Source organism: Rhinopithecus roxellana, chromosome 9, assembly GCF_007565055.1.
Source record: "Rhinopithecus roxellana isolate Shanxi Qingling chromosome 9, ASM756505v1, whole genome shotgun sequence".
Classification (NCBI taxonomy): Eukaryota; Metazoa; Chordata; class Mammalia; order Primates; family Cercopithecidae; genus Rhinopithecus; species Rhinopithecus roxellana.
The window spans coordinates 123,335,151-123,357,395 of NC_044557.1; the positions used below are offsets into that span (position 1 = coordinate 123,335,151).

The 22,245-nt window shown below is 37.2% G+C and overlaps 1 protein-coding gene across 2 annotated transcripts in view; it reads left to right on the forward strand.

The window, feature by feature from the left end:
• MRPS28 (mitochondrial ribosomal protein S28) overlaps positions 1–21,744 on the forward strand; it is a 102,002-nt gene extending 80,258 nt beyond the window's left edge. For both annotated transcript variants that reach the window (XM_010378489.2, XM_010378488.2), the window contains exon 3: positions 21,316–21,744. In XM_010378489.2, the coding sequence (XP_010376791.1) occupies positions 21,316–21,484 (169 nt within the window). In that variant the 3' untranslated portion in view covers positions 21,485–21,744. The remainder of the gene's footprint in view (positions 1–21,315) is intronic.
• The last annotated feature ends 501 nt before the right edge of the window (positions 21,745–22,245 follow it).

A 22,245-nucleotide genomic window follows, 5' to 3' on the forward strand; every position in this document is an offset into this window, starting at 1 on the left:
TCACAGTAATCAGTAGTATAAGCATGAACATAAAAAAATTTTTTTTTTCATCTTAATCCTTTTCTCCCTAATTTAAAATATTTGTCACAAGTTCTTACGATGGATAATACAGTGGAAAATATACATACCTACCTTCTCTTTAGATCTAAATAAATTATTGAAACAGTTTTCTCTTTCATTATAACTGCTTTGTCTTTGAGAGTGAATTAAACTTTTCAGCATTTAAAACTTAACTTCTCAAATTCATTTCCAGCTCATTAGTTCATGCTAGCTAATTTGACTAAAAATAATTGAGCATAAAATCTTGGAAGAACTCTATTTCATTATAAGCAGCATGTTGATTAAGGAGGACTAGGGGCAGGAAATTTGAGTATGTGACTTCTCAGAGACCTCTGAGAATATAATTTTTATACTATACTTTGTTTTGTTTTGCAGATATCTTTCTTATCAATAATTATTTAAGTAGGGGAAATGAGCTGAAGATCTGTGTCTGGCTTTAAGATTGTACAACACAAAATGTTATATACAGAGAATATTGAGAATAATATAGTTACATCTTTTTGCCATTTGGAACACTTTCTTCAGTTGGTGATCTGGAAGAATAGCAGGAGACTGAACAATGAATGGATCAAGATGTTGTAATACCACATTTGGAATCAAAGAAAGTCTAGAAGATTTGAGGATTTTCATATACCCTTTCAAGTGATTAAGATTATGTCTCACCTTTTCTTAAAGACAGATCTTTCCTAGAATTGAGACTGGAATCTCACTAATCTGATTTAAAATTTTAACTTCATTTATGTATTTATGTTTAATTTTGTGTAGAGACAGGGTCTTGCTAGGTTGCCCAGGCTGGTTTCAAACTCCTGGCCTCAAGTGATCCTCCTGCCCGGGGCTCCCAAGTGCTTTTATTTTTAAGCATAGGCTTATATCACTAGTTTGTCTATTGGTGGGAAAAAGGGATTATAATTATTTTTAAATGATGGCTTCCTTTTAGGTATTTCAATACCTAGGTCCAAAAACTAATGAAATAAAAATCAGTGTTGCATACTTCATTCCTTTTTCATCTGTGAGAAAACTGTTTTAACAGTGCTTTCTACCCCAGGGGTACTATAGATTGCTTGTTCTATCAATACTTTTCTTCATTTCTTTTGTCTAGTACAATACACCTCCTTGTTCCTTTTTTTCAGGAGTGGTGGTAGAATTTCACCCAGCATTTAAAATGTAGATGATGCATTGTTTGGAAAAGTTGGCTTTGAAAAAAGTAGTTTAAATCTAAGTGAATTATCACCTAGGTTGTGTGTGTATCTAGACAGCAACTGGATACTGTGGGAAAGCTACAAGCCACCTCTGGAGATGGTGAAAAAAGAAAGATTCTGCTGTATAGTTTCTCTTGCTATGCAATAAAGGCAGAACTTCTTAATCATTTGTTCTTTCTAGATTTGGAATTTATACCCCAACCTATAAGGCTAATGTCAGAAACAAATTTGGTAAGAGAAACTTTTAAAAATCATTTCCTACCAGCCCTCACCACACTTTGTTTCCTGGAACAGTAAAGGAGTTCACTTCACTCACAAATGCATTATGAAAAATGTTTAATGAATTTTAAACGAAAGGACCAGATGATATGTACAATAATGCCTCATTTATCTAGGATAAGAATCCTATAATAACAGCTCTCCAGAACAGAGCAGAGAACCTGAAAATAAGATGGAGTTCTAAAAGCAGTGGCCATGAAACCTGTTTTAAAACCTGATATCTTCTTACCAGAGATTTTTGCTCAATATGCAATTTATTAATCTTACCCCTAGTATAAGTAATCAGAATATCTGGGGATGAGGCCCAGAAATCAGCTTTCAACACATCCCCCAGGTACTTCAAATGTGAAAAATGAAGAAACATTGCTTCTAGCCCTCATAAAGAGCTTCATCAGCCTTTCCTGACATAAATTTATTTATTTATTTATTTATTTATTTATTTATTTATTTATTTATTTATTTATTTATTTTGAGACGGAGTCTCACTCTGTCACCCAGGCTGGAGTGCAATGGCGTGATCTCAGCTCACTGCGTGCTCCGCCTCCCAAGTTCATGCCATTCTCCTGCCTCAGCCTCCCGAGTAGCCGGGACTACAGGTGCCCGCTGCCACGCCCAGCTAATTTTTTGTATTTTTAGTAGAGGCAGGGTTTCACCGTGTTAGCCGGATGGTCTTGATCTCCTGACCTTGTGATCCGCCCGCCTGGGCCTCCCAAAGTGCTGGGATTACAGGTGTGAGCCACCATGCCCGGCTGACATATATTTCTTAATAAGCTTATTTGGCTTCTCAGCTAAGAGGAGATTAGAAGTGGTTTTCTTCTAAAAACCATATCGGAAATTGAGGCAAGTACCTGCGAGGCAAGTACATTGTGGAAAGAGGCCAGAAAACTAAAAATTACACTCTTTAAAAGAAAGTTCTATTTTGGAATATTTAATAGTAGATTTTTCTTAATGGATGATTGAGACCAGGCTGATTAGTATTTTTTTTTTTTTAAATCACAACGTGGCCTATGCAGTAAATTTTTTTTTTTTTTTTTTTTTTTTTTTTGAGACGGAGTCTCGCTCTGTCGCCCAGGCTGGAGTGCAGTGGCCGGATCTCAGCTCACTGCAAGCTCCGCCTCCCGGGTTTACGCCATTCTCCTGCCTCAGCCTCCCGAGTAGCTGGGACTACAGGCGCCCGCCACCTCGCCTGGCTAGTTTTTTATATTTTTTTAGTAGAGACGGGGTTTCACCGTGTTAGCCAGGATGGTCTCGATCTCCTGACCTTGTGATCCGCCCGTCTCGGCCTCCCAAAGTGCTGGGATTACAGGCTTGAGCCACCGCGCCCGGCCTTGTGCAGTAAATTTTAAAATGCAGTTATGTTCATAATGACCTTAAAAAGGCAAGGAAGTATGTATGTTATAGGCAACACTAACTAGGTGTATTTTCTGCTTTAGAACCACTATGCCAGAAAAGGATTAAATAATGGGCTGATTGATGGGTTAAAAAATGTTTGATTGCATTACTGTACCATGATGAGACTTAAAGAATCAGTGTGCTCCTTGGCAAGCAATGACTTTATCAGAGGAGTGTTGGTCCTGATTTCAAATGAGTAAGAATGTGATGTGACCACTAGAGATGTTTTTTCAATATAAGCAAAATCATTCTAAAGGGAAGGATGAAAATCATTAGTGAAAGTTGGGTAAGGTAACTACACCCAGTCTTAAGGAGTTTGGAGAGATGCCCTGATCTTTCAGTAGGTATCTCTGAAAACATGATTGCTAGTGCATATTGATAGAAACTAGAAGCGAAGCTGTCACCAGACTTCCATAGCCAGCTCAGCACATCCAAGGAATCCCCCATCTGTAGATTTTATGTTAAATGTTTGATTTTACTTAATAAATATTTGTAAATTTGTGTGAAGATTTTATGTTTCTTTTTCATGTATTCGTTCGATCAAATCAGGGCTCCCTCAACAGAGAACTCATTTATATCACTGAACCTATAGTCCAACTTCTCTAGGAAGCAATTTGGTCTGTATATTTGACAGTCTAAGGTAGCTTTTTGACAGACCTGCAACAGAAGTTTCCATTATGTACAGATGCTCTTCTGTGGAACACTTGGTTTGGCTCTAACCTCTCTAAACAGATGCCCTTTGCCAGTGTCTTTGAGGGAAGGGAAAACACTGGCAACAGTAAGGGTTTTTTTTTGTTTTGTTTTGTTTTTTTAATCTGGTGGCATTCCCTACTAAAACTTCAACCATAAGGTATCTCAATTTTATTTTTTTTACCAAAAAGAATGAGCTTTAAAACTTTAATGTTAACATTCAGTTGTTCTACTTTTCTTGATTTAATAGCATGGTTTGAAAAAAAAAAAAAAAAGCACAGCCCACAATCAGAGAGAACAGGGTGTGAATCCTGCCTCTACTATTTACTAGCTTTATGGCTTTGGGAAAGCTTTTCACTTGGAATATGCTGATAGTAATGCTTCTTCTAAAGTTATTTGTGTGAGAAGAAATGAAATAACATGTAAAGTGCAAAACACGATGTGTGGCAAATAGGAGCGTGCCCCCACCTATGTCTTTTTAATATAGCACTCAGATTTCACTTGACAGGTGATCACTTCCCCAAAGTATGTTTATTCAGCAATTGAATCAGAAGGAATCTGTGCATCCTTCAGAAGTTTCCTTATTTGTTGACAGGTCTTCACATACTGAGTTTACTCTTCTGCCTTAAGTTTTATTTATGAACAATAGTTGTAGACCAGCGAGCACACACACCTCCACCCAAAAAAGATGAATTACTCAGCTTCTAGGAAAATACTTCTTTAAAAATATAACATGAACTCTGATTGTGTACAGTGAGGAGAAATCCAGATCAGAAACTGGTACACTTTTTATTGCTTTTTCAGTGAACCTTCTTAAATACCATGTAACAAGCTGGTGTCACTTAATAGAGTACAGCCCTTTGTCTCTCATTTATTTAACAGCTGCTTTACAAACATATACAAAGTAAAGTATCAGGGAATACCTTTTCATTCTTTAAAAAGAAAACCAGAAAAGTGATTTCCTTACCAATCCAGTTTGATAGTGTAAGGTAGTATCACACTATGAAAGGTAAAAAGAAAGTCTGCATTGTTTTTGATTTAAAAAATAAAAACTTCATTATTTTCTATTCCACTTCTACTGGTAACTACACACATAAAAGCACACACAATTACACAAATTTTAGTTATTTGTTGTTTATATTGTTTCGACCTACTGAAAATTAGAGGTATATTTCGTATGATATGTTTTTTCAGGCATTGAAAATCAGTATCACTAAGCTATAGCTATATCTTCATGAAACTTTTTGAGCTGTAATTTTGTGGTTGCCTACTACAACTTAAAGTGATAAATCTAAGATTTTTCTCCCCCCAGTCCCTCAAATTATTGTATTGACTACATCTTCCTATTTGTTTCTTATTACAGTTTTTTTTGGTAAAATTTTACATGATTTTCAAGGGAATAAGTTTTGAAAACCTAGGAAAACATTAATGTAACTTTTGAGAAGAAATGAGTTATGCTTTCCTTCCTCAATGATAATAAATTCCTGTCTGTTCTAAGAGGCAATAATACAGGGTTTTTTCTCATTATAAAACTAAGAGCTTGTGGCCGGGTGAGGTGACTCACGCCTGTAATCTGAGCACTTTGGGAGGCCAAGGCGAGAGGATCACTTGAGGTCAGGAGTTTGAGACCAGGATGGCCAACATGGTGAAACCCCGTCTCTACTGAAAATACAAAAATTAGCGGGGCATGGTGGCAGGTGCCTGTAATCCCAGCTACTTAGGAGGCTGAGGTGGGAGAATTGCTTGAACCCGGGAGGCAGAGGTTGCAGTTAACTTGGATAGCACCACTGAACTCCAGCCTGGGCAATAGAGTGAGACTCCTGTCTCCAAAAGAGAAACAACAACAACAACAACAACAAAAAAGAAGTAAGAGGTTGTTGATTAAAAAATAGAGAAATATGTTATCACACCATCATGAGATAGTACTATTAATGTTTTTCTTTTCTCTAAGCAAGCACAGATTTTTTAAAAGGTGGGTTGCCATCATAAGTTGTATTTTGTAACCTAATATTTGTGTTTATTAACTATATAGTGAACATTTTGTTACATATTAAACATCTTTTGGTTGTATAGTATTCCTTGTAGAGACATCATAATTTATTTAACCAATCCCCTATAGTTGGATATTTAGGTTGTTCTAAATTGTTTCTGTTTTAAATAAAGCACAGTAAACATTCTTATGCCCATCTCTTTTTACTTGTATTGGATAAAATCCAATGAGTAGAATTTCTGAATTTCTGGACAAATTGGTATAAAACATTCATATTACTAAATCATTCACTTTTAGAAAGGTAGTGCTAATTTAAAATCTCAACTAGCCCATTTATTTGCAAACATGGGTAGGTTTTTAGTTTATTAATTTTTAATTTTTTTTTTGAGACAAGATCTTACTCTGTCACCCAGGCTGGAATGCGGTGGCACAATCATAGCTCACTGTATGAACTCGAACTCCTGGGCTCAAAGTATCCTCCCACCTCAGCTCCCAAGTAGCTGGGACTGCAGGAGCATGCCGTCATGCCTGGCTAATTTTTAAATTTTTTGTGTTGCCCGGGCTGATCTCAAACTCCTGGCCTCAAGCAATCCTCCCACCTTGACCTCCTAAAGTTGCTTGAATTATCGGCATGAGCCATCACACCTGGCCCCTCTGTTTTTTTATATTAGTCATATTAATAGCAAAAGTATCTGGACAATTTGCATTTTTGTGATTATCAGTGAGCTAGAGGATTTTTTTTTCTTTTGTCGAGGGAGCCGATTAAGGTTGAATGTTTATAATAAGTCATTCTTCTCTGGTGAATTCCTAGTAATCTCTTTGTCCATTTGTCTCTTATGCCTCAATTTCTTTTACTTCTTTAAGCAAAATTACTACTTTGAGTAAACATAACAGAATAGTCTTTCTTGGTGTAAAATATAAAAATGTAATATTTGTATAGAAATACTGGCTTACATTGTAAATACTCTACAGGGAACATTTAGTTTATAACTTCTTTACTTTCAAGAATTATATTGCCATTTAGTGTTTTGTTTGGATTTATCACTCTACAAACATAAATAACATTCTAGAATATTCTCAGAATTGGATAGCTCCTTTTTATTAATATGCCTTTAGGAGTCTTCATCTTTAAAGTCAACCCTCTTCAGCTAATCAGAAATCTAAGCTTATATAAAATCTGAAAATAAACTTTACTTTGTTTTCAGGGTTTGGCCTTAAAGTAATGGTGGATGGCAGATGTAGTTGTTTGACTGTTGTGTTACACAAACAAACAAATAAAAGGGAAGAGGAAGAGAATGAAAGACCATTTCCTTACCAAGCAATCACACAGTTTATTGTCTAGGAAATAAAAAAGAAGAAGAAGAAAGAAAGGAAAAGAAAGAAAAAAAGAAAAGAGCCAGTTTTGTGTACTGTTGAGCACACAGATGTTCCTCTTGGCAGCCATACAGTACTAGTCAGGATTGGGGTTTCTGCAGACGTAGAATGTGAGGCTTCTTTGTTGGAGACAAAGTGTTGCCTGTGGTGGGAATTGCTGCAGTGATGGGAAAGTATCGTAATGTATTGTTGGATTACTGTGATTTTCAATAGAGACAGTACATTAAAGTAGCTTTGTGGGCAATGGATTGTTTCAGCCAAGCCTGGCTAATAACACACTCATTTTGGCAAAGTCTATTTAAAAGGTAGAGCTGGCATAGTTGTGTGGTCATGAAGCCTGTCCCATACTTGGGCATTAGAATTACTTTTGCAAGCACTAGTTTTTAACAACCAATTTATTTAATGTAATTCAACAAAAGAGTTTGTGACTGTAAAGTTAAAACTGTAACCACTTTTCAAATGGAACCATTTTTTTTTAATAATTGCTAAACTAGTGTTTTTTGGAATTGTTACAGAAATATTTTAATCAGGTTGTTTCTTAACCCTCTTGTTCATTTAAGATAAAGTTTTGTTACAAACTAGAAAGTGCTGGTTTACATGCTTCGTATTTTAGCAGTCTGTGTATATTTGGAGTGCTTTTTTGTTTAAATATAAATACTATGTTGTGAAATGTTTAACGTATATATAAATCTAATCACCAGAAAGCAAAGGTGAGTATTCTTTAATTGGCTTGCCAGTATTATCTGTCCTTGTCTTCCATATAGTTTACTTGAAGTAGAACAATTAGCTATGTTGTACTGGATGTTAACCTAGATGTTAACTGTATTTTAAGGTTAAAATGTAAACTTTAAGGATTGAAATTGAATGTTTTTTAGTTTATCCCTCCCTTCTCCCTTTTATGTTATATAATATTGAATGAATTTTTGTGGCCTTTTAATTGCTTACATAAAATTCAAACGGGAAGGGAAAGGAGACTATAAAAATTAGTAAAGGGTGGAAACCTTAAGATCAACCCTAATTAGATGGAGTTGCTGAATTAGAGATTGAACTAATATGTTCATGAAGCTTTCGACTTTGTAAGAACCATAGATATGTAGTCAACCATCTCTTTTGACAAAGTGAGATGCAGAAAAATTAACCATTAATAACCTGGTTACGAGGAATTGAAACCAGATTACACTGCTGCTGATTCTCACAGCTAAACATTCTCTTTTATTTCCTTCAATCTTATCAAATTAAACCAACATTCATTTACTGATATACTCTGTCAAAGGATTCATCAGATATTCACCATGGAAAAACCTAGTTTCTAGTTAGTAAACAAGAAATTCAATCATTAAAAGGTGTTGATAACAAAAGATTTCAATTATAGTTTCAGGCAACAACGAGAGTCCAATCTCAGAGCATTACTTCTTTAGTGGCCAAATGAACTGTGCAAACAATGATCATTCTTGAAACTCAGTAAAAGAATAAATATCTTCAGACTAGGATAGTCAGAGGAACACCTTTTTCACAGTTTGTATTTTGGGGTGGGTCTGAATATTCTTGTCTGCCTCACTGGTGACTTTCAGCTTATTCTACAAAACTTAACATAAATTTCAGCTCTTTTCCCGAGAGTTCCTTGATACTTCTTTCCTATTAGAATTTCTTTACATTTACCTATACCACTAGTGTATTTCATTTCATTATGGTTGTCTTTCCTGCTAGACTCTAACCTCCTTAAGGTCACTGATTTCTTTTTCATCTCCTGAGTATCTCCTTGGCAAATAATGTGTAACTAGTACATGTTTCAAATAAATTGAACATTTGCGTGCAAATAGGCATTCATATGGTAATAACACCTTGTTATGTACAGAATTTTATCCCCCCAAAATTTATATGTTTAAGCCCAAGTTTCCAATGTGACTGTACTTGGAGATTGAACCTGTAAGGAAGTAATAAAGGTTAAGTGAGGTCTAAGGGTTGGGGCCCTAATCCAGTGGGATTGGTGGCCTCATAAAAGGAGGAAGAAACATGAAAGAACACTCTGCATGTGCATGCAGTGAGAGAGGGCCACATGAGGTCACAGCCTCTGCAAGCCAGGAAGACAGCCTTCACCAGAAATTGAATTGGCCCCATCCTTGATCTTGGACTTTCAGCCTCCATAACTGTGAGAAAATAAATTTCTGTTGTTTAAGCCACCCAATCTGTGGTATTTTGTTATAGCAGCCCAAGCAAACTAATATACACATATATAAACAAGCGAATGTAAGAGTACACATTGTTGTAGAAAATAAGAAAGGTTTGCTTCCCCAGATCCCACCGCACATCTTTGAAAACATTGTCAACTGCTTTCTGCCTTCATAAGAATACAATCCTGCCAGTTTACCCACCCAGACCACCTTACAGCCAGACCTCCATCAATTCTGACAGGAAGGAGTGGTTCTGTTCCTGAATGAACTGTTTGTTAAACCAAGAAGAATGCGGGCAGTATAGCAAAGCTTGACTCTACCATGGTCCTGAGTGAATTCTGACCAAGACAGATAGCTTTATCAGTGGTGTTAGATCTGGCTGCCGGGAGCGTGGCATGCCAGCACAGCCTCTTTCTCTTGCTGCAGTGCCTTTGTCCGCAGATAAGTTTCCTGATTAGCACTTCACCCTCCCTGCCCAGTGTCTTTCCATCCTTGTCCCCCAGAATTCATTCTTACACAGAACAGCCAGAGTGATCTTCAAAACAGAAATTTGATCATTCACTTCCCCTCCATAGGCTTTCCAGAGCACCTAAAGGAAACCCCAAACCGTTTACTTTGGTGTGTGAGGCCTTACATGGCCTGCCTCCTGCCTTCCTGTCTGATCTCTGAGTCCTGCCAGTACTTTCCAGCCACACTGGCCTTTTGGTTTTGAATGTGCCAACTTTACCCTACCTTTGAGCCTTTGAACCAACGGTGCTGCTGCCTGAAAAGCTCTGCCCCCATCTTTGCACAGCTGGCTCCTTTTCTTGTCATTAAACGTCCCCTCTTCAGAGAAGCCTTCCTTCACCACCCAGTCTACTGCTGTTTCCTAGTCCTCTCTAACATACCACTTTATTTTTATTTTCTGTACAACACTTAGTCCTATTCGATTTGGTTGTTTTTTGGTTTATTGTCTTTCTCTTCCTAGCAGAGTGTAAGCTCTAAGAGTACCGGAACCCTTTCTTTCTTCTATACTTACTGGTTATTGCAGCATCTAGAGCAGTATCTTCCACAGATGGGCCTCTAAAAAACATTTTTGAGTGAATGAATGAACCAGTGAACAAACAGGTAAGCTGGAGCCCCAGGGCCAGGGCAAGTACTCCTGCAGGGCCCATCTTTCTCAAGGCTCATATTCTTTTCCCATATCCTCAGTCACTTGGGCCCTGCTGTCAACAGAAAGGCCCTCTACGGTCTAGAGACACACTTTCTCAAAAGTCCAGATGCTGTTGCTTATCCAGTAGATTAGAAGCCTTTAGCTAATTGATACCTACCAAAGTTTAGCTTAATTCGTTGAACACAACATCTTTGAAAATTTCCCTGTCAACTGTTGTTTACTCCCAACATAGACAATCCTCCTGCTAGCCAATTAGCTCCAGTAAACCTTAACAGCCAGACCTACTTTATGACAGAGAGTAACTAGTTCTGTACCTGAATTATTTCTTTGTTAAATCAAGGCCTTTCCTGACTGGACTTTCATTGAGGATTTACTAAGTCTTTTATGTGCATTATTTCCTACAGTCTTCCCAACCATCCTATGAGGTAGGAACTATGGTGATTCCTATTTTACAGTAATGATTGAGGAGTTGAATATCTTGCCTAGGGTTACATAATGATCATAGAGTTGTTCACCTACAAGGAGTGTTCTTAAACACTGTCTGTTTGTTATCCTCGTTTTAATTAGTTCCCACCAGTAGACCGGTTTTCTTTACCCATTAATATGGCACGATACATGCTCTCTGTACAGAATTCTGCTTTTTCTTCATCTTTTCTTAGAAGGTTAGAAAGCTCCAAGATTTTGAGATCTTTTTCTGTGTTGTAACCATAGGAAGTCCAAATGGGCAAGGACAACTAGATACAGATAACCTCTATAAAATAGAATTTGATAGGGGAAATTAATGCTTATCAAAGTTAGAGTTACTATTAGGAACCACTAATTCCTTCTTAGTGGTGAAGACAAAAATAAGTCATTATTCTACCCTGTTTTGTCTTACTTTAAAGGCATACGAATTATTCAAAGATATATTATTCAAAATATGCCTAACTTTTTTTTGAATTTTATTATTTGAATGTTTTTTCCTGGAGAGTAAAAAGTTTAAAATAATGTCATTATCTAATCTCAAGGAAATTTTCTCAATGTCCTGTTTCCATTAAAATAAAAACAAAAGCAAACAACAAAGCTCCTATTTACAATTTAAATCATAAAGAGATGCTTTGATATTTTTATTTAGAAATTCTGAAGTATGTACTTTTTTTTGCAGAATTTTATTCCAAAGATATTTGACAATTGATGATATTTAGAATAAGATATTAGCGTTCAGAACAAAGTCACCCTAGAGATACTAATCTGCACAGAAGCAATTTCTTTTCTCAGATTAGAAGCAAAAATATCAACTTGCATCCTGGTCACTGTGTAGTCACACTCCTGTTTTGACAGGAATGACCCAGAGATCAGGGAATACTTGGAACGTTCTAAGTAACACATTGTCAACACCTATGCTGCCCCTCAAGGTTTAAAATAAGTGAATGCAGCTTTGAGATTGGAAGCCAAGTTAAGGAGCACATATGACAGGTGGTGGAATGCAGACTTGTCCAAAGGCTTCAGATCCCTAGTTTGCAAAACAAGTTGCAGATGTGTTATGTAGCATTTGAAAGTGCATATTTACTAAAATCTTCTACAAACATATAGAATGCTTACTACATACAGTGTAGTGCAGTGCTACACAGTGGAAGTTCAAAAGTACAACACTGACAGAGATTAAAGAGTAGCATGGAAACAGAAAACCGTAGCTCCATGTGTCCTCATATAGGAGAAAGGAGTGATTTAGGACTTGCCTATCTAGGGAAGTGATTATTATACTAAAATAACCTGTGTCGACTGGTTAATTAAGTGGTCCTCCTATCTGAAACACAACTTAGCTGACCATCTATCCAGGAAATCATGTCCAGAAAAATCTTTAGTTTCAGATTTGAGTCAGATAAAGAAGCTAATTATGCATAATGGATATTGTTATCTGGAAATAAGTCAGGGCACCTATGGATGTGGTAAGTCAGTGAGAGTGTTGTACTTCATGGTCTATCAGAGTTAAATGATGATAGGCAGACTGAAAGATAATCAGATGTTAAATTTGTTACTGTACACATGACCTACCTCCTGACTGTTTGGCTGGCTGCTCTTTTTTTAATCTGGTTTCCAGCTTTCATGCTTTCTGGTGTTGGAGAACTATTAGGCTTTCTGGGTCACAGAATCATACATTTTAGAAATGGAAGGATCTTAAAAGTCATCTAATTCAACCCTTACTGAATTCAAACTCCATCATTACTACAAAGGTCATCCATTTTGAAAATTCCCTGTGATTTCCACCATTAATACACACACAAAAAAACCTATTCCCTTTCCAGCCAGCTCTGTTAGAAGTTCTTTCTCATATTAAACTGCTATGAATCTGCCATCCTAAAGCTTCTTCCCGTTTGTCTTATTTCTGCTTTTGCGGGGGTGTGGGCATACAATATGTAGTCACATAAAATAAGTACTGTCACTTTTTAATATTAAACCCTTGCAAATCCAGACAGGTTTGGGGTCCTCTTGCTATTTTTTTCCAATATGCTAAATGCCTTCCTTCCCTTCAATTCCTCCTTCAACATAATACAGTTTTCTTTCACTGTCCTCTTCTTGATAGGTTCCGATTATCAGTGACCCTCTAATTGTGTTGCACAGAGCAGGTCACAGTAGTCTAAATATGGTCAGAAAAGTGAAAGGAGATTGAGATTATTATGCAGTTTATAGAATAGAATATGTACTTCTAATTCAGCCTAAAATTACATTTGCCTATTGGGGGAGCAAAACTACATTGTTGATTCTTATTGAGCTTGTGATGGTCTAAAACCATCTTCTCACATTAAGTGACTTTAAAGTGCTGGCTTTTCTGTACTTATGTAGTTGATTTTTATTTTTAATTTAACAGAATTTTCTAGTCTGCAGTGCCCTCAGTTTTTAATAAAGAGCATGAACTGTAGTGTTTTTTTGTTTTGTTTTTTGTTTGTTTGTTTGTGAGACGGAGTCTCACTTTGTTGCTCAGGCTGGAGTGTAGTGGCACAATCTCGGCAAACTGCAGTCTCCACCTCCTGGGTTCAAGCGATTCTCCTGTTTCAGCTTCTCAAGTAGCTGGGGCTATAGGCATGCACCACCACGCCCAGCTAATTTTTGTATTGTTAGTAGAGACAGGGTTTCACCATCTGTTGGCCAGGCTGGTCTTGAACTTCTGACCTCAGGTTATCCACCCACCTCAGCCTCCTGAAGTGCTGGGATTACAGGTGTGAGCCACCACGCCTGGCCTGTAGTGTTTAATTAATGTACTCAGGCTGGGCACGGTGGCCTATCCCTGTAATCCCAGCACTTTGGGAGGCCAGGGCAGGTGGATCACTTGAGGCCAGGAGTTCAAGACCAGCCTGGGCAACATGGTGAAACGTCATCTCTACTAAAAACACAAAAAATTAGTCAAGTGTGGTGGCATGCACCTATAATTCCAGCTACTTGGGAGGCTGAGGCACGAGAATTTCTTGAACCCAGGAGGTGGAGGTTGCAGTGAACTGAGATTGTGCCACAGTATTCCAGTCTGAGTGACAGAGACTGTGTCTCCAAAAAAAAAAAAAAAAAAAAAAAGTCCTCCAAATTGGGGGTGCAAGGGGCAAATATCAAACAGGACCTGTGGTCAAGTCACGAGCTCTATTCTAAGCCCTGAAAGTCTCTTTTTGTTTTTAATTTAATTTAATTTTAGACAGGGTCTCACTCCATTGCCCAGGCTGGAGTGCAGTAGTGTGATTATGGCTCACCGCAGACTTGAACTCCTGGGCTCAAGATCTCCTCCTGCCTCAGCCTCCCCAGCAGCTGGAACTACAGGCACTCACCACCACATCTGGCTAATTTTTAATTTTTTTTTTTTTTTTTTGGTAGAGAAAGGGGCTCGCTACGTTGACCAGGTTGATTTCAAACTCTTGGACTCAAGCTATCCTCCTGCCTCAGCCTCCCAAAATGCTACCATTATAGGTGTGAACTACCATGCCCAGCCGAGAGTCTTTCTCAAATCAACTTAACATAAGTCTGGTCAGCATGGGATAGTAGTCTTTGTGCTCCACCCTTTTCCCTTCTGCTTTCCTTCCTGTTCCCTCTCCCCTCATTGACCCTGGTTCTTCTCCTAGAGAAGAGGCTAATTTAAGCACTCTGGATTGCATGGAATCTGCAGCATGGGTCTGATTCTTTCATGAAAGATTTTTTCCTCTCTCTGATCATTGCCAGCCCACATACTCTACTGCAATAACAGTCTCTTAAGTATTTGGCTTTCCAAAAGGGATCCATGAAGTCTCATCTCTTGTTGAAAAGACAAAGAAATCACAACAGACCTAAAGTAGTTCTTCCCACCAAGGGAATTAGTGGAATATGACTTTTCCCTCCATCTTTGCCTCCTGGGGTTGAGAGGAGAGGAGAGGGGATAGTCTCCCTAATTCTTGTTGGTATCCTTTTACTTCATGTAGGTGTTGAACAAGTGTTTGTTGAAAATTCCACAATACCTATTTAATAAGTAACTAATTCAGAGAGACAGAAAAAAGATTAAACCAAACTTGAAAATGGGTGGTACAACAAATTTAAAAGTTTTCTGTTCTCTTAATGTAGTCAAAGGTACAGGGGATTAGGAATCTGGAGACAGGGGTTTTACCATGGGAGGACATTGTTAAGGACATTTTAGGGATGAGGAAATCAGGAAATAACATTTGCCATCAAGCAGTTGTCAAGGCAAAACTTCACTCTTGTGTATGGAGCAAGTGTTATGTTCTTGAGCATTGTGCTAGTGATTTTGAAAATCTTACGTCTTTTGGTCATGAAAGTACAACCTTAATGACAGTAAACCTTACATAGCCAAGCTAAAATGATTCAGCCTTTTGTTTAGATGAAAATATCTTTTAATCTCTTTAGTTTTCATAATGAAAAAACAATTTGGCCTGTCATATCTGATATTTAAAACACGTAGTTCTAACTTTGACCTTCTACATAATGTCTAAAGTGCATGCACTTGTTAAGGAAATTAAGTCTTGAATTAAGCAAGATTCAGCCTGGCCCAAAACTACCACAAACCATTTGGAGAATAGCTGCTGAACACATTAATCAGTGATTTTGTTGAACAGTTGGGAGACCAGACTCATATGGGAAGTGTTTTCCCAAATGTGCGTGAATCTCCAGCTCTACCCTATTGATTTTGCTGGAGCAGGTGTGGGATGGACCCCAGGCCATCAGTATTTTCTTTTTAAGAAAAAAAACTTTAAAAATCTTCCACAGATATTCTGTGATAGCTCCCAGCTCAGGCTCCCCACAGATATACCAAGTCTGTCACTGTAAACTACAGAGTAATCTTTAGACCTTATTATCCCCTCCCTCTGCCCCAAATCCCCAAACTCAAAGAATGCCTTCAATGAGTTTTGCTCTCCTGTCATTTATTTTATATATGTTGAAGGTTGCTACCAGACTTGTCCACTTGTATAGTATTCTAGTATCTTTAGTAAAACCATATTGAAGTATAAATAAGTACTGATGTGGTGAATTATGTAAGCTCCTATTTATTGTATATTTATTATGTGCCATGTACTTTTCATACCTTAATGCTTTAAGCCTCTTATCAGACTTGCAAGATGTTGCATATTGCAGATGAGTAAACAGCTCAGAAAAGGTAGATTTATTGTACTTGGTCACAGTCAAACCTCTGTGCTACACTGAAAAAACTTGCTTCAGTCAATAAATGTATATATTTTCCTCTCACTTAAAATGAAAATTGCATACTCCAAAACATCCCTTTTTGCTTAAAAGCCATTAATACTACTGCCAAGTTTGATCCCAGTTTTAGTCATCAGCATGTTTCAGGTACCTGAAAGCATTTACTTCTTCTGTTTCTTTGGATTTTTTTTTTTTTTTTTTTTTTTTTTGCCCTTTCCATATGTATGTATTCATATTTGACTAGCAAAAAGTATTTAGTTTTTAAATAAAAATAGACTTGATATGATGGTTGTTACGGTTGTTAGGTGACAGGGTTTTCCTTTTCCTCATTTCTTTCTTTTCTTGCTTTCCTTTCTTTCTTTCTTCTCTTTTCTTTTCTCTTTCTTTCCCCCTCCCCTCCCCTCCCCTGGCCTCCCCTCCCCTCCCCTCGCCTCCCCTCCCCTCCCCTCGCCTCCCCTCCCCTCGCCTCTCCTCCCCTCCCCTCGCCTCGCCTCCCCTCTCTCCTCTCCCCTCCCCTCCCCTCCCCTCCCCTCCCCTCCCCTCCCCTCTCCTCTCCTTTCTCTACAGGATCTTGCTGTGTCACCCAGGCCTGAGTGTAGTGATGTAATCTTGGCTTACTGTAGCCTCTACCAGCCAGGCTCAAGCAATCCTCCCACCTTAGCCTTCCGAGTAGCTGGGACCACAGATGCGTGCCACCACACCTGGCTAATTTCTGTATTTTTTGTAGAGATGGGATTTTGCCATGTTGCCCAGACTGGTCTTGAACTCTGAACTCAAGCAGTCCTCCTGCCTCAGTCTCCCAAAGTGCTGGGATTATAGGCGGGAGCCACCATGGCTGGCCCTCCCTCATTTCTTGACACATCTTCTTTTGTAACTTGAGAAAAAATTATAACTGTCATTATTGATACTATTTATAATGTATTATATGCATATTCCACATTATTAAAAAATGAAATCATTTACTAGACTTTTTAAATGCTCCATTTTCACATTTTATAAAATCAATTCTTGAACAAGAGACAAAACTTCTGTTTGTGGTGGCACAGAATACTAGCAGGGCAAGGTTAAAAAGAACTTGAAAAATATATATTCATATTAGAATTTTAGAACAAGATTAAAATCTTTATCCAGGATAATTGCAGTTTGAGGAAATGTGTTTTGGTATATTATGAACAGTATCTTTTGCTCATTGCTGTGAGAGTATGTATATTTCCAACGGGTCAGTTGTACATATTGTTTATTTGGCCGAATGGTAGGCACACTCTAGGTAGTATTTTTAAGTGATAATCATTAGGTTTTTTGTTTTTTTCTTCCCAAAGGACTTTTGGGAATAATTCAGGTAGCAAAAATTATGATTATAATAATTTTTATATCTTAATTTGCCTCTTCTAATGGCCTGGGATAATAAATTAGGACTTAAGATGTATGCTGTATTTGAAATTTTAATGATGACTAGAAATATTGGAGAGGAGTAGAACTTTTTGAACACCCTTTCATGTTTATTTTGTTAATCGTGGCTTCTGTGCTTGATGGTGTACACTACAGATAGTACAGTGATGAACAATATTAAAACACATAGCAGTACTAAAGCACACATAGTTTAAATAGCCACTTATTCAATAGATTGTCTAGAAATCAGGGGTTATGTAATGTTACATGCTTATGATCATCTAGGGAATAAGAACAACAAATGACAGACTCTTTATAGGCATCTTACAGATTGAATGGAAAGAAGCAATAGACTAGACAGGTCAAGGGAACATGGCAGATGGTACTTTGAAAAAGTGGGGCAAACCTGAAATAAACCAAGTAGTCTGCATATAAAGATTCATTTGTTAATTGAATGTTCAAGATTATTATAATGTTTTATATAAGCTAATAAAAAGGCTTAAAAGTTTATTTTGTGTATATAATCAATTTTGCTTGTAATATCACTTTACATTATATCAATTTCCAAATACTTAGAATTGTATAAAAGTAGAATAAAGCCATCCAACTGCAAAAGATCTAAGGTCTTTTCTGACCCTGTGCTTTTTAACAATGATGACAGTGAAGCCCAGTTTATTTAAAGAAGAAAATACATACACATTCCTACTTACACACATACACACAGGGACATGGCTACTGACTTCACTTATAGATTGGTATGACTGTGAGCATTTGTATGAATTAGAGAAAGAAACAAATTGATGTTAATTAAACCTTTAGAAATGTTTTTCTTCCTCTTGGAAAAAGAGAAAATGGAAACTTTTCTTCTGTAGTCTTAAAACTCTAATTAAGGAATTGTGAGAAAGCCAGAAAAATATCTGAATGATTTTAACTTAGTAGGATAAAAACATAGATGGTTAATGATTTCAAAAGAACTATTTTAAAACTTGTGAGAATTATGATTACAGCAAGACAGCTAATTTGACTAGCAATGTCAGAATTCCTCACAATATTCTCTTTGGATACCAAAGTTCAATCCAAGCTTTGTATTTGTTGACTTTGTATTACTTAATATATTTATATCAAAGAACTAGTCAGAGAGATTCTCTCTATTTTAAGTCTGTGAGAACCATCAGTAGCATGCACTGACAGATGTTAAAGAATGTCTGTGGAAAGAATGTCAGAAACCTCTCCAAAGGAAAGTCTTTAAAACATGCCCTTAATACAGAAATGCAAAACCAGATTTAATTGCCCTTTTCCTATACAGCTCAGACATGCAGGCTCGTTTACTGCAGCATATGGCCTGAGAAAGTGCACAGTGGAAGAGAGCAGTCTTGGTAAAGGCTGAGATTGAATCCATTTAGGCTGGAGTTCACAAAGATCAGTCAGAAGCAAGCACTTGAAGTTAAAAGAAACACACCAAGCAGTAGAAACACAGGCTATTTTCATTTTGAATGTGCTCAGTGGAGACATCCTATTTGCCTTTCAAGACAGCAGTATTCTTTGGTTTTAATAGGAAATACAAAATTTCTGAAAAACTGCTGCCTGGGGGGCTTTTTCCCCAATTTAAAAAAAGGTGTAAAAAATAACATTGCACGAGGCAGTATTGTTTTTAATGATAATTTATTTGAAAGTAGCCATTTTTCTAATGGAGAATAATTAAAATAATGAGTTGAATGGCAGCAATATAGCTTATATTTTACTTCATAGGAAAGACATGAGACTATATGAAGTAATAAATTCTTACCACTCCTAAAGGGATTATGTTTACTGTTCTTTCAAGAGGTCATAGGTAATTGAAAACTTAAGGAGGAGCAGAAGAATCTGTGAATCCTTTTACACCACCGTGTGGCATTAGGCCAGTAGCTTTACTTCCGTGTACCATAATTTTTCTGTCTGTAACATGGAGGATATCTCTAGTTTTTTAAAACAAAGACACAAAATATTACCTATGATGTCAAACATACATATATACATATATGCATATAAACATATAGAAGGACTAGAAAATGTGACTGACTTCATCATTTTCCAGATTTTACAAAAGGGCATTTATTTCTAAAATCAGAAAAAGTAACTTCTCAAAAAAAGCTGAATAGCCTAAATGTTTACTTGATGGACCATATATAAATTTCTTCAGAATACTCAATTATTATGTGGAGACTTCATATGTAGTCTACCAAAATTATTTTCCAGTGACTTTTTTGAGAACTTTATTTCTTCCTTTTCTGTTTATATAAAGTTATTTTAATTTTAAAATTAAATTAGAATATATAAAATATATATTTAGATTGTTAAAGATTTGTGGTTTTTAATCAGCAGTACTTCCATCTTGCTATCTATAATGTTGATGTTTAACTTTTAAAATGATTGAGGAAGAAAGGCAAATGCATATCAGTTTTCATTTGTTATTATAAAATACTTGAATATTTTATTGACTAAATTGAGTCATCATGCGTTATGACTGGCATTACATTTTCTTTTGTAATTTATTTTTTAACTAATAAAAATTGTACATATTTGGCCAGGCACGGTGGCTCACGCCTGTAATCCCAGCACTTTGGGAGGCCGATGCAGGTGGATCACGAGGTCAGGAGATCGAGACCATCCTGGCTAACATGGTGAAACCCTGTCTCTACTAAAAATACAAAAAATTAGCCGGGCGTGGTGGCAGGCACCTGTAGTCCCAGCTACTCGGCAGGCTGAGGCAGGAGAATGGCGTGAACCTGGGAGGCGGAGCTTGCAGTGAGTGGAGATCATGCCACAGCACTCCAGCCTGGGTGACGCGCGAGACTCCGTCTCCAAAAAAAAAAAAAAAAAATTGTACATATTTATTGGGTATAACATGCTGTTTTGAAATATGTATACATTGTGGGATAGCCAAATCGAGCTAATTAACAAATGCATTACCTCATGTACTTAAATCATTTTTGGTGATGAGAACATAAAATATACTCAGCAATTTCCAAGTCTACAACACACTGTTATTAACTGTCATCACCATGACGTACAGTAGATCTCTTGAACTTACTCCTCCTATCTAACTGAAATTTTGTATCCTTTGACTAACATCCTTTGACCTGGTAACCACAGGAGCTGTAGTTATCTCTACTACAAGATGTTCAACTTTTTTAGATTTCACATATAAGTGAGAGATCATGTGGGGTTTGTCATTCTGTGCCTGGTTTATAAAGTCCTCCAGGTTCATCCAACTGGCATTACATATTAATAACAATGCAACCAATCCCAAATACTGAGTACTTTACATTTAGACATTTTTCCATTTTGCTTTTGTAAAATTTTACTTTAAAATAAAGTTTTAATTTTAGAAGGAAAATGTATCTGAAACTTCTTTTCCCCTTGATACTCTCTGACTTTAATTGACAAAGTAGACACCAGTTTTAAGAACTGTCTGGCTTGAATTTCCGTTTACTGTGGGTTTTAAAATCTTTAAAGGCAACTTTTAAGATGAAAATTCTAGAGCTGGCAGTGGCTCACACCTGTTATCCCCAAAATTTAGGAGATCAAGGTGGGAGGGTCACTTGAGGCCAGGAGTTTGAGACCAGCCTGGGCAACATAGAGAGACCCTGACTCTGAAATTAGCTGGCCGTGGTGGTGCATGCTTGTAGTCTTAGCTGCTTGGGAGGTTGAGGCAGGAGAGTCGCTTGAGCCCAGAAGCTTGAAGTTACAGTAGGCTCTGATTGCGCCGCTGTACTCCGGCCTGGGTAACAGAATGAGACCCTGTCTTTTTTTTTCCAAAACAAAAAAGTTTGGGGGTGGGGGGCAGGATTTCTGATACAATCAAATTACCAGTGTTAACTTCATCTTGAGCTAACAGAAATTAAAATTGGAATTTGGTTGTTGTCATTAAACTACTTGTTCATGTTATGATATTCAGAATTAATGGAATTTTTTTTTTTTTGTACTATTTAGGAAATACCAGAAAGGAACCAGGGTCCGGTTGCGGCTATTAGATCTTGAGCTTACATCTAGGTTCCTGGGAGCAACAACAGATACAACTATACTAGAGGCTGATGCAGTTCTCTTAGGAATCCAGGAGAGTAAAGACTCAAGATCAAAAGAAGAACATCATGAAAAATAAATGAACTTTGCTTAGTGGATTCACTCCTTTGCTGAAGTCAGGTATTCATCAAGAATGCAGTTAGACTAATTGTGAATAAATGACTGAATTAAGATATAATAAATAAAAGCTATAATTATAGATAGCTCTTGTTAGAATTTTCTTTAGCAATATTCCTGCCCCTCACCCCTTGTTTTGCCCTTAATTTTTTTTCCTTTGATGGGGATAGTATACACTGTACTGAGAAACTGTCATTCAATAAATATATTTTGAGTGCTGTCTATGTGTATGGTACTAGTTTAAACAGCAGTAAACAAATTAGACAAAATTACCTGCCTTGTGGCCCTTACATTCCACTGGGGAAAACAGGCAATAAATAAGTAAAATATATAGTATGTTAGACAGTGATACATGGCTAAGGAGAAAAAGGAAGCAAGGAATGGGGTTACAAGGTGTCTGAGTGATAGGTTGCTAGCTACATGGGTCTCTGAGGAAGAACTTTCCAGCAGAAGGAGCGACTAGTGCAAAGCCTCTGAGACACGACTGCGCCTATCCAGATTAAGGACCAAGGAGGAAGCCACTGTAGATGAACAGAGAGGTGAGGGAGGCTTTGTAGGTCCTTGTATGCACTTTGGCATTTATTTACTGATTGAGATGGCAGGTCATTGGAGGATTCTGAGCAGAGGAAGGATATAATCTGACATTTTAGCAGGATCTCTTTGAGTTAATTAGCTGCGTAGACCTAAGTTGAACAAGTACAGCCACAGCAAGACCCGTAAGGA